Source organism: Rosa chinensis, chromosome 7 (genome assembly GCF_002994745.2).
Source record: "Rosa chinensis cultivar Old Blush chromosome 7, RchiOBHm-V2, whole genome shotgun sequence".
NCBI classification, from domain to species: domain Eukaryota; kingdom Viridiplantae; phylum Streptophyta; class Magnoliopsida; order Rosales; family Rosaceae; genus Rosa; species Rosa chinensis.
In genome coordinates this window covers 46,234,523-46,247,529 of record NC_037094.1, presented here as the reverse complement: position 1 = coordinate 46,247,529, position 13,007 = coordinate 46,234,523, and the positions used below count along the sequence as shown (strand labels likewise).

At 36.0% G+C, this 13,007-nt stretch overlaps 2 protein-coding genes across 2 annotated transcripts; both read right to left on the bottom strand.

The window, feature by feature from the left end:
- Positions 1 to 351: 351 nt before the first annotated feature.
- LOC112175229 (WAT1-related protein At1g25270) lies at positions 352 to 12,287 on the bottom strand. The gene is made up of 8 exons (XM_024312886.2): positions 12,272 to 12,287; positions 11,301 to 11,315; positions 2,072 to 2,309; positions 1,855 to 1,971; positions 1,508 to 1,775; positions 1,256 to 1,414; positions 734 to 885; positions 352 to 595 (listed from the first exon to the last, which is right to left on the bottom strand). The coding sequence occupies exons 1-8, from the start codon at positions 12,285 to 12,287 to the stop codon at positions 352 to 354; spliced, it is 1,209 nt and encodes a 402-aa protein (XP_024168654.1).
- Positions 3,912 to 7,831, bottom strand: LOC112175230 (mRNA turnover protein 4 homolog). The gene is made up of 8 exons (XM_024312887.2): positions 7,637 to 7,831; positions 7,114 to 7,279; positions 5,987 to 6,077; positions 5,841 to 5,899; positions 5,269 to 5,329; positions 5,037 to 5,127; positions 4,872 to 4,948; positions 3,912 to 4,296 (listed from the first exon to the last, which is right to left on the bottom strand). The coding sequence occupies exons 1-8, from the start codon at positions 7,662 to 7,664 to the stop codon at positions 4,180 to 4,182; spliced, it is 690 nt and encodes a 229-aa protein (XP_024168655.1). The 5' UTR covers positions 7,665 to 7,831; the 3' UTR covers positions 3,912 to 4,179.
- Positions 12,288 to 13,007: the final 720 nt, after the last annotated feature.

Sequence of the window (13,007 nt, the reverse complement as noted above, 5' to 3'; positions counted from 1 at the left end):
AAAGAGGATTTTCTTCATTAATTGAATTAAAGTTTCCTTATTGGAATAGTACTATGATTTTTGCTCATGTAACCCTTTTTGCCCACAATTGTAATTTTCAATTTTTCTATATATAAATCGCACCACAGAGATAGAACAAAAATGACTGGTGTAAATTGCACCACAGAGATAGAACATTCTTTAGCAATCGGATCATGTATTTCAGAGTTGATTAACACCTAAAAAAAAAAAGAATGAAAAAAGGAAACAGTCTTCTTGATCTCTCACTGACTCACTCCCTCTCATATGATCTCCTAATACTTATTTAGATAAACTAGCAAAATACAATTAATATTTGAGACTAATATTGCATCAACTACTAGACACAACATTTGTGTTGCTGTTATTGTCACCGGAGGTATTAGTGTCCGGTGCTTGAGTTGTTGCAAAAATTTCAATGAATTGGGAATCTTGGAGTCTCGTTGAAGATCGTAGTACTGCTGCTGCGGCTGGTTGTTCTTGATCACTGTTCACATTATCAATTGTCTTCATCTCCTTGCTCTTTCCCCAGAGCACCATGTATAGCCCCAATACAATTACAATCCCTCCTAATACGCTGTCAAAGATCATCACAAAAAACCAAGCAAGAACACATTAATACATGTTAATTTCTGAAATTCGTTTTACATACACTAGCTACATCTATTTGAGGCCTGCATGCATGATATGCACTATGGAAAAGCTTGCTGCTTACCTTCCTAGGCTTAACTTTTCATTGAGCAACAAAGAACTAGCAATGGCCACAATCACCAAGCAGAGCGGAGTGAAAATTGACACGAACAATGGACCTCTCTTGCGTACACACCACGAGACAAGAACCACCGCCATCCCCGAAGTCACAATTCCCTACATCGATTGATCACACGACAAAATAATTTACATACGTACACATGATCGAATAGGCATCGTTAATCTTTCATTAATGCTCACTAAAGATCAAAATTGTCGTAGATTGTCATAGATATTAGATGATGGAATTTCTACCCAATCAAGCTACGATATTTAGTATCTTTATATGAATCGGATACAATGTGAGAATGTTCATCATCTGGTGTATCCGAGAAATTGTTATTTGGATACGTGGTATAGATAGAGTTGCTAGCTAGAACACTAACCACATGTACTTATTTTAAAGCTCAAATTGTTAGCGCCCTACGAGCTAAAACAATAAAACCAAGTTGTTACTATATTATTTTTCAATGAGTGATGATTTTACCGAATATGCAGCTGCAAGAAGCTTGATGTTCCAACCCAATTTCCACTGGCTCCAATCCCTCTCCACGCAGAGTGCAAAAACTACCGACTGAATCGATCCCATAACCGACATTAGAGCCGTACTCGAGTAATGGCATGGATATCTCTTGCTCATTTTTGCCTGAAACTCCATCAAACCCAATTCATTATTTCAAAATTAAGGCAAACGTACACTCGACAAAATTACTACGTAAATATATATGCTCGATCGAACCTGAAGTATGAGCCACATTGCAAAGGAAACGGTGCTTCCGAGAGCCAAGAAGCAGCCCAGCAAGTAACTACCGGTGCTTCTGTGGGAGGAGGACGTTGACGGTGATGGTGCTGCTGCCTGGTGACCTTGAAGAAGGTCAATGCGAGTTGACCAGATGGAGAACTCTGGTCCTTTGACGAAGGTAAAGATCATAGCACCACCGATACCCATCACTGTCCCCACAAGCTTTGCCTTCCCTGCATGGCTTCCTAGTGTCAACTTCTCCAACCTGTGAATTAATTCCTTAATTAATTAACCACACATATACTTCCAAATCAATTCATTAAAAAATGAAAATAAATCGAAACCTGAAACAGATGGCCATGATGAAGGTGACCGCCGGAATCAGATTTGAACTGGCTGCAACAAATGTCGAAGATGTCAAGACCAGTGCTTCTACGAATAGATTTTGTGACAATGTTCCCCTGCAATATTGATCATGCAATATATTAACTTGTACGAGTTATGTGAATTAGTTCTAGGTAGAATACTAATTAAGTCATGAAATTATGAATTAGCTAGTACCCAAACAAACCGCAGAGAAAAGCTTGAAAGAGTACGACTAGGGTGAGTTTGGGCCTGCTGTTCCTTTCGAGTTTAAGAGCAAGAGGAACGATAAAGGCAGAGGAAAACATGAGACGGTAGGCAACGAGAATATTGAGATTCATTCCAGCCTCTGCTGCAAGTTTACAAAATATATTCATTGCTGCATATGATATCTGAACGATCACCATCGATATCACCGGCTTCATTAAGCCATCTACTACACTACTAGGACTGCTAGAAATCTCAATACCACCCTGCTGCCCCATTTGTGTTACTTGCTTCAAAATGCAGAGAGAGAGAGAGAGAGAGAGAGAGAGTCTGGCTTGGTTAGAGTTGTGAGAGACCGACCGAGTGACTTCCAGAGTTTTTCTAAGAAAAATGAGCTGATGTTCCAGAGTTGGTGAGGTCAGTTACTGATGTTCTGCTGCTTCTAAATTACTATAATGCCCTTCAATCTGAATTATTTTTTTCACTCGATCCCCTTTTCATTTTGGTAACAACGAAGATATGCAAGATGTGAGTATCGTTTCATCCTTGATTGGCCTTAATGAGGTAATAAATCCCTTTGACCAATATTTTTCCTCATTTAACTAAATTTTTTTTCTATAAATTTTCTTTTCAAATAGCATTAATACATTGAGTTAGGTGATAGGAAATAGGCTTTAACTTTTTTTCTAAATATGAATTAATTTTGTAAAAAAAATTAGTATTAATAATTTGAATTTAGAGATACTTATTTCCAAATTAAGAGGTAAGAAAATATTCCAGTTAATAGAAGTCATTCATTCAATGTATATATAAGGAAAAACAAAACAAAAATAATAATAAACTCAATGTGACTTTCAAATATGTATAAATTTTTTTGACTAAATATATATATATATATATGGATATATATATTTTTCACATTATATTTTCATAATTTGCAGGAACCCACCCAACAAGCTTCGAATTCATATACATGTGTTATGAAAATCTATTGATGAAATGTATGTGCAAATTTAATGATTGAATTACATGAAATATTTCTATTCTAAATTGAAGAAAAAAAATTGTTGTTTAAATCTAGAAATAATCTACAGTACCATTAATGTATTGAAAAGTCAAATATATATATATATATATATATATATATATATATTAAGAAAGTCAAACTAATTTTGAGCCATTAGATTTTAGAAGGATAAGATTGTCTTTTTCTTGTTATGTAATATGATTTGGCAAATAAGTAATATGTGTATATAACATGGCATGACACCTAGGATTGAGATCACATATTTTAGGCCTCATTGATGCCAACAATCATTTTCCAATATACATCTACAAGACTAATGAGCTCGAAGGTGTTTCTTTTCTTATTTTTGTCAGGATCATATATGTATTACTTTGTTTAGTGACTTGTTTTACCATTAATCAGTCATTCAATCATAATCCGAAATATGCATATTTATTTGTTGGTGTTGGGTGCTCCAAAGGCAGAGGAAACAGCAAATGTTCATTTTTGATCTCTCCAAGCACCAAGGGAATTTTCTTAAAAGCAACAACCTTGGAACAAAAGGTTGTTCAAAGTAGGAGCCATATAGCAGCAAAACAGCGAATGCTACTTGATGCGTTTAGTATTGATGGGAAAATCAATTGCCAACCTTTCAGCTCACAGAGCAAATTGGATGTTATGTACCACAAACAGACTAACTACATATAGTCCACAACTTGACTAGGTTCAAACCAACTTCGTTTGTTCACTACAAGCGTTCACTGAAGGATTATAATCAGATTTTCGATTAGACGAGCTGATCACATATGGATTATAATTTAGTAATTTAGAAAACACACACAACCGATATTTCTTATAATAACTAGAAACTAAAACTTTTACAAAATCCTGATATTACATTAGGCCAAATCATATGCACCAAACCGTCAAGTACAATGTGTTAGATAGTACGGCCAAAAACCAAAACAATAAACCCAGGTCAAAAATGGCCAAAGGAAGTACCATTACATATCATAGTAGTGCAAACACAACATTCCCCAAAACTGCTCCCATTTGCCTTCCACTCAAATACATGTCGATCTCATATCAGCATCTATGAGGATTCTACACCTGAATCACCAGGTCCGGGAACATAGAGTTCAAATTCACCAGGGCTCCATCTGCAAATTAAGTGGAGACGGAAGGTAGCTGTCTTGGATCCCAACAAACGCTGCACATAAATTACCATTACAGCATATTAGTTTCTCTAATATCAAATTTCAACAAATTTCAAAATTAGTGAAAAATCAGGGCAATGTCAGCATCAGCAACCCATGGCCAAGAAATTGAAAGCAAAATCTAAAAGGAAAAAGTTTGATGTACTTGAAACTCTTATGCATAACACAGGCGTGAAACTCTATGCATAACACAGGCGTGAAACTCTATGCATAACACAGGCAGTGGTAGGATGAGGTGCAGCATGAAATTTTACATTGGCTGATCAGTCAGAGCAACCCATGGTCGATGGATCAGCCAATGTAAAATATTACAGTGTACAAAAGCATTTTGGGCCAATTCATTGTAGGACTCAACAACAATAATGGGCAGGATATGCAAATAAAATAACATAAAGCCAAACAAGTAAACCAACAAAGGATTTCCACACTAACAAGAGTAAATATAACAAGGAATTAAGACTGCTAAGAACATCAGTAAACAGTAAGGCTAAAAATTATCCTTTCCACGCAGGGAACCTAACACTAACAATGTAACTTCATAGTCAAGCAATTTGGGCATGAAACAAACCAGTATACGAGCTGACTCAGGTGACAAAGGCTTTCCTTCCTCACAAACAACGTAGTCCGCAACAAGCTCCACAACACCTGGAAGCATGAAAAGCATGGAATAGTTTATAATTAGTCTTTTGTTACATGCATACAAGGACCAGCAAACAAAAATGCAAATAGGTACCTTTGTTCAAACGAACAGGCATCCCTTGTTTTCGTAGAAATGGCTCCATCTCATGACTGAACTGCTCCAAAGGACCTTCCTGAAGCTCGACCTGAAAGATTTGAATTGAGGCTCATTTCAAGAGATCATGCTGGGTTTGAAAGCTATCAAGTAGAGTAGTTCCAAGCCAGACACCACATCGAACTTATATGCCTGCTCTGATCTACATAATTTACACAAAAAAATAAATAACCTTCTCTGTTGCAATGCTTCCTGTCCTTGCAAAGTCATATTCCTCATATTCATTAAACAACCTGCAAGAAAAAATTAAGCATTAAGAAATTTAAACCAGAACATATGGGCACATTGAAGAAAATTATACTTGAAAATTTGAGACTTAAACATGAGCAAGGATGCAAGTCTTTAATCTTAATAAAGCTTGAGTCACCCTACCAGATCAAATAATTTATGTTTTGAAAAATAACTTGATTACCATAGTTCTTCACCACGTCACCATGTTTCTAGTTGGTCTTAGCTTGTGGTTTTATAGACTTGAACCTAGGGAGCATCAAGTTCCTCTAATCGCAAGCAACTCCTTAATTAACATTGTTTAATAATCATTTAAACAAAATGCTTTAATTATTATAAATTATTCTTATATATGAAAGTAACTCATGAAAGGGGGGAAAAGTAACCACGAAGGTGGATAACAGCAAACATATTCTCAAAGCTTCTAACCATGAAAATCATTGGAATCTACTGTAGAGTACTCACGGAACCCAAAAAAAAAAATTGTGAACAACAGAACGAAGCTTAAATTCCTACCTTTCAACCTCTTCCTTTGGCAAATTGGTAAAGCAAAGTCCAGCGTTTCCATGGAGAACCTAAGGAAGATCAACAAACAGTGTTAGAAAAGAAAATGCAGCCAATTCAAGAGGAAACTAAAGATATTAGCTGCATAAAAGTCTCACCTCGGAAACCTTGTGAAGGCCATTTTTGATTTCATCAGATTCAGATCGACCAAGAGCAATTTGCATGACTTTGTTGGAACCAAGGAAAAATCTGAGCAATCAGAAAATCAATCATGAGAATGTGCTCATATTGAAGACTCCATGAATAAGAAATTTTTGAGAATGTGAGAATTAGACTTCAGTTGGCAAAATTACTTTACCGCTGAGGACTTAAAGAACATCCGCAGGCAGTCATATTACTCATACTCAACAATTATGAAAGTGCGGACATCAGACCCCACAAAAACATCTTTGTGCAAGGATGAGTAGTACAACACATACCCTGTGTGATGGAATGTCTGAATGAAATTGTTTACATCAATACAAGGAAGCTGAAAAATCATACAAGGAGAACAGTTTGCTCCAAATACAAAACATATTTTTTCAAACCTTGTGCCATTAAGAGAATACATAGCCTCCCTAAAGTTGGTCAAATTGGAAGATAATGCCATTAAACTCAATATAAGATCCCAATAAACATCTAAATTAACAGTTTGTGAAATTTTGTTTAGAAAATTTCTCAGCCAACGACTCCTTTTTTAAGTTTTGAAAACCTCCAAAACCTTCCAGCTACTACAGATATACCCAAAGCCATGAAGTAAACTCAACTTTTGCTACCTAATTTGATATTTGTTTGGATAACAAAGGACAAAAAGACAAAATAGTGGTGACCAACTTAGAAGAACATAAAGTAATCAGTTGCAACTTCTCTGTCGGCTCCCATTTCACCTCTGTTTAAAAATTTTAGAAACTTCTCTACTTTTTTTTTTTTTTGGGGAAAACCAAGCAAATCAAAACTCAAAAGGAAGTCAAAGTTCTCTTGCCTACTTTTCTCTGTCATATCTCTTTAGCCTTTGCTTAAATCGCCAAACAAACAGTAAACGAACAATATTCTACCTTATCAGCAGCCAAACAGAAGTAAATATTAAACCAGAACATACTACGTAATCAAGCCAATTGACCTAACTCTGCAAAGCCAATTTCAGCATCAAACTGACGACAAGCAGGAAACTTGAGCACATGAATTTTATTTCCCCATCCAAATTTACGAGTACAGCAAATGAGGCAAACATGAAAACCGAACTTGCCTGCTGGTTGATTTGAGCTGGTCTCTGAACTCCTTGAATTTGAGATTTCGCATGTTCTCAAAAGAAAACACATATACTGAATTGTAATCTTCGGCAGCCTGTTTGATCGTATTCACTACAGCTTCTTTGTGTTCCCTTCCCTTCCTTTTTGTCTTGGACAATGTAACTGCACACAAAACCACCAACCAATCAGGAAAAAAAAAAAACAGCAGAACATCATTCATACCATTCTGCGATTCACAAGATCAAATATTCAATTGCCTGAGTTATCTTGATTTTTGAAATGTTCGGTCTTTCTGTCTAAAGTTGTAAACTTGTTAAAAGAGAAAACACAGATAATAATTATGGAACGTCAACTCCTTGCTTCCATGCAAAATCAGTACAGCCTTGAACTAACCAGAATAAAATTGCAGGGACAAAAGTTGAATACTTTTGACCCAAAATCTCTCTTGGTGTAGAAAATATACAAGACCAAGAATTATAATTAGGTAAAAGGAGGATTGGAATTGGTTGTTGTCCTTACCTGGCCTATCGCGCTTAGACTTCGGCATGGTGTTTAGGGTTTGGGCGGCTTCTGGTCTGCTCTCTGCTTTGGTTCTGCGACGAGCGGCAAAAGGAGTTTCTCGTGCGCAGCTACTAGGGTTTTAACTAAAACCTCAACAAGGACGGGTCGGGTATGCCCCTTTACGATGGGTCGGATTTATCTTTTTAACTTTACGATGTGTTTGGATAAAATAATGGGTTTTTGTCTATTTACTCCATTTTTAGAGATTTTTTTCACACTTACTCTATTAAGTTTTTTTAATTCTCTTTTATCCAAAACACTTTATGGAGAGGTCTTCTCTAATACCCCATTAAGTTTTTTTTTTTGTTTTTTAATACCATTTTACCCTCACCCCTTTATTATTTAGAGAGAGAGAGAGAGAGAGAGAAAATGGAAGAGAGAGAAACCATAGGAGACTTCGCCAGAGTCAGGTCACCGGCCGCCGGATTCCGGTCACCTATCGCCGCCCACCGGAATTTGCTGAAAATCTCACCCGAAATGTTTTTTTGCCCCCAATAGACATCTATTGCCCCCTAATAGTCGTCTATTGCTCCCCAATAGACGATTATCAGCCATGTATTGCCCCCCAATAGACGATTATTAGCCATATATACCCCAATAGACAATTATCATCCATGTATTGCCCCCCAATAGAGGGCAATAGACGTTTCGATTACCGAAATGGTAATTAATCTTTTTAAAATTACACAAATAAAACTTTGATTAAAGAAAAAAAAGGAGGAGATTACATTAATTCAAAACGTCTATTGCCTCCCAATAGACGTATATTGTCCCCTAATATAACATTTTTTTTTCAATTTCTTTCCTTCTGGGCATTCTGCCCCTATTTTATCAAAAAAAAAAAAAAAATAGAGTCTCCACCCTTCTCATGCTCGATCTCAGCTGGAAAAAAAAAAAAACCAAAATCCAGTAAAAAAAAAAAAAGACACAGATGAGACTTGGCTAGAATCGAATCGGCTTCTACTCTTCCTCCTCCGGCGAGGTCGAAGCCTCCCACTCGCATATCAAACACTTCACCAGGTACGCCCATTGACGCAAGACATCTTCACCAACTACGCCGCCAAGCTCCTTCCCCGGATCCGGCTATTTCAACAACTACCACGACCGGGTCAACGTCCCCAATCTCCGATTCACTTCCTCGACTCAAGCTTCAACAATCACAAGCTCTCCTTCACCGGCTACAACCCTCGCTTTCGCCTCCACCGGAATTTCATAGTTGTGGTGGCCAGGATGCACGAGCTCCTGATAGAACCCGACCAGGCAGCGACTCTGGTTCTGACAGCAGTTTGATTTCAAAGGGATGTTGAAGGTGGTGGAGAGGTTCAAGGTGACGACGATATTCTGGCCGAGGACGGAGGCCGTCTCGGAGATGGTTTGGTACGGCTGCATTTGATCGGAAATGGTCTGGTACAGCTGCATTCGATTGGTGATGTGTGAGAGAGAGAGAGAGAGAGAGAGAGAGAGAGAGAGGTGGGGATCGGGAAGAGAGAGAGATGAGTGGCAGTGGCTGTGGTTTCTTAATTAGACTAAGGGCAAAATTGTCATTTCTCTTTAGATTGGGTTAGTCGGAATAAAAATCTGTTATTGGGGTAAGTGGGATAATTTTAGCTCATTTTGGAGCTTTTGGTCAAGGACCCTAAAATAATTTTAATTCCCCCAAAAATTTTAAAACCATGGGAATTACAATTTCATGAATATAAATTCCATTAATTGAGAATTCCACTATTTGGATTTCATAACGTAGAATTTTTAAAATGACAAGATTTACAAGTTCTAGTGTTTGGACTAATCTTTGTTAATGGAATTTAAATCAAATCAAACAAATAAACAATCATGATTGAATAGATACTGTAATGAAAAATGAAAAATTTAGATTTAAATTAGACCAACAAATATGCTAGAATAATTCAAATTTATGTTCTGACAATACTAAATGACGAAAAGCATAAATCTAAAAAAAAAAAGAATAAGTACCAGCTGCTATCATGCTAAGAAGATATCCTATGTAAATCCATTTGAAATCAACATCAACACCATGTCTTTTTTAATTTCCACTGGGACGTACTTCCTTCAACATGAGAAATTGTTTGTCGTTCTCTATAAACCAAGCGCATGCTTTTATTTGTTCTTCTCTAGAAAGATCTAGTATTGCCATTATTTCTGTTCACACATCTTTTGGGGCAAGACTTTTTGCAGTAGCACGGATGAGTTCTTCAAAAGATGAAGTCATTCTGTCCACCGAAGTATCCAAGACATCTTTAGTTGTAACTCTTCGCCTTGGAGGAGGTACACTAGAAGAGACTGAAGCTTCATTTCTTTTTTTTTGAGAGCTTGCTTGGTTGGGTGAAATGTCGTCAATAATGTGAATATCTTCTGATGCTTGGTTATCCAAATCAATGTGATCATCTTCATTAGCAAGAGGAGTCATAACCTCAGTGGCTTCGAAACCTGTTTCAGCACCCTCTCCAGTGGCTCTATCTTTACCACACAAATCAACTATATCATCCTAATTTGGGATTCTTTTAAACCGAAAGTTTTCAACTTCATCATGAGACTGCAACGAAATAATAAAAATTGCATAAGAAAAAGTTAGTAGAATAGACTAACAATATTATGGAAAAAAAAATTAATGAAAGTTACATACCTTCACATATTCTTCCCATACGTTGTTTTCATCGACACTTCTCATTTGTGTTGAGGAATCTCAACTAAATCCACTTTGGCTCAAGATATCACTTACAATTCCATAAAACTTTTTCCATGACTTCACACGATTTTTTATATTGTCAGCAGTTATTTGATATCAAATTGTGTAGATAAATTATCAGCAACTGTATTATAAGTTAAAGCTTTCCAACCATTATCTCCTTCATGGCCTAAGCCTCTTTCCTCACGAAGTATGTCAGCCAAAGCACGCTCCATATCTAAATTCCACTGCAAATAATTCTTGCCTTCAATCTTTCCTTTGCTCTTTCCATTTGGTTTTCGGTTTTTGACCTCATTTTCTCCAAGTCTACTCATTTCTAAACACAATTAGACACCATGAACAAAAATGATTAGAATTGAGTATATCAAGACAACAATCACCATAATAGAAAAGAAGATAAATCGTACACACCATAAAGAATGCATGAAATGAACAAACATACTAAAATTTAACTTGAGCAAAGTTTCATTACAAATAGTAAACCACACAAAGAGAACAAAAAATAAAATAAAAAAGGAATAAACAATGTTCTTTTGATTGTTGGTAGTCATGGATTTGTAGCATGTCACGCTTGATAATCCTGAAACATCTTCAATGCAAAAGTATCATGAAAATTTGTCCACTGCTCAGTAGCTTGAACACATGCAATCCTACCATTTAAATTATTTACATTACTCTCTGATGTAGAACAATTTGATAACTCCAAATCAATAGTTGCTAAAAACCTTGAATCTTGATCTTCTGACATAGGATCAATAGCTTGCTCAATTCGAATAAAATTGTGCAAAACACAACAAGCATTTATAATCCTAACTTGTGTTTTGATGTTGAAAAAGAATGGAGTACGCATTATTCTCCATCACTTCTTTAACAACTCAAATGACCGTTCAATTGCATTCCTTGCAATTGAATGACGAAGATTACACAATTCTTTGTAATTTCATATTGATTTCCGGTCCATTCATTTAAGTGGTATCTAGTTCCTCGTGTGGTGCTAAAAAACTAGGCTCATTAGTGTATCCCGCATCCACAAAAAAGTATTTATCTACAATAAGAAGTGTAGGAGAGGAATTAGAAATTTACTATACCCAAGTTTTATTTAATTTAAAATTAGTATAGCGAATTACCCCTGGGAACATGAATTTGATTATTTCTACGTAGAGCATCTTGTAAAACACGAACATCAGAAGCAGAACCCTCTCATCCAGGCAATACCTAAGTAAATTTTAAATCAGGGGCACAAACTCCTAGGACATTTGTAGAAATATCACCCTTTCTATTTCGATATCTCGATCTTTCCTCAACTGAGATAGTTACCGGAATGTGAGTTCCATCAAGTGCTAGCTCCTAGACAATTCTAAAAGCAAGTATGAAAGGAATGAAGATTAAGGTTATTGATTAAGACATAAAAAGGCAAATATAGGTTTTCAAAAGGTATAGAATTACCTCAAACCACTTCCACTTCTCTCTTTCGAAATGACCAATGACAGATGACTGTAATTTCAAGTATTCCTTACTTATTCTCATCATTGCATACAACACGTTATGGAACTGTCAACTAACTGTTTCCTTAGAACGATAACAGACAAAACTAATTTTTCTGTACTTCACGTTGTTAGCAAGTATATCCAAAAATATAGCGACTAATTCTTCAATCGAAACATTTTTTGTACAAACTAGCCCACCCTTTCCTTGTAAAATCTCACATAGCCTCCTAAATGCACTCTTGCTGACTCATAGTTGTTCAATACAATCGAACTCTCTTCCATCGTACAAATAGTTTAAGTAAGAGCGTCTTTCTTGATCTCAATCACGTGAAGGCTCTTTAACAAAAAATGACTTACGATACCACTCTATTACTAAAGCAATCACAGATACGGTGGCACCAATAACAATTTTCATTCTCTTTTTGTTTTCCTCTTCTTCTATGGCACGCTTTTGTTTTAACCTCATTAACATGTTACCAACACTCATAATAGCCATACTTGTTTAAACATGAATAATTTTTTTTATTGCAGCTATCCACTATAATCATGTATAAATCCTTCAATCACAAATTCACAACCATGACATGAAAACAAAAAAAAACACAAAATAAGACCCTCTTAGATCTTTCCATCTCAAGACTAAATTAGTTGTTACTAAAAGAACACAAAGCTGCAGTTACTTGCAACTAAAATGCTTGCAACTATTAAATAGCACAATGATCCAAGTTACTTGTTTCTGATGAACAACATTAATTGGTCCCTAAACATTTAAAGAAAAGAAGAAAGATCATTCAACTAGACCAATTTAATAAGTTATTGCCTCTTATAATCACAAGGTTCAAAAAGCCTTATCTAGACCACATGATCGGCCTCCTGCTTCAATCTAGACCAATTTAATTAGCTATTACCATTTGCCACTATCTATTTTGTTCTCTAGCTATATGTCAATATGCAAAGGAAATTATCTAGAAACATATAACAGAATGACGTAAGTTTGAGACTATCATAGTCATAAGGGGGTACCCAGCTAAAACTAGCGCCTAAAGAAAAACTCCAACAGAATGTAGAAGCCTGCTATACTCGGGAGATTGAGAAATCAAAAGAAAAGAATCGGACAGACAAACAAAAGGACTAA

Coding starts and splice junctions, on each gene's coding strand:
- LOC112175230 (XM_024312887.2), bottom strand. CDS start 7,664: ATGCCGAAGTCTAAGCGCGATAGGCCAG. Junction 5,330..5,840: donor CCAAAGGAAGAGGTTGAAAG/GTAGGAATTTAA, acceptor TTTTTCTTGCAG/GTTGTTTAATGAATATGAGG. Junction 4,949..5,036: donor GCCTGTTCGTTTGAACAAAG/GTACCTATTTGC, acceptor TCATGCTTCCAG/GTGTTGTGGAGCTTGTTGCG.
- LOC112175229 (XM_024312886.2), bottom strand. Junction 1,972..2,071: donor TTTCTCTGCGGTTTGTTTGG/GTACTAGCTAAT, acceptor TCAATATTGCAG/GGGAACATTGTCACAAAATC. Junction 886..1,255: donor TTCTTGCAGCTGCATATTCG/GTAAAATCATCA, acceptor CAATCGATGTAG/GGAATTGTGACTTCGGGGAT.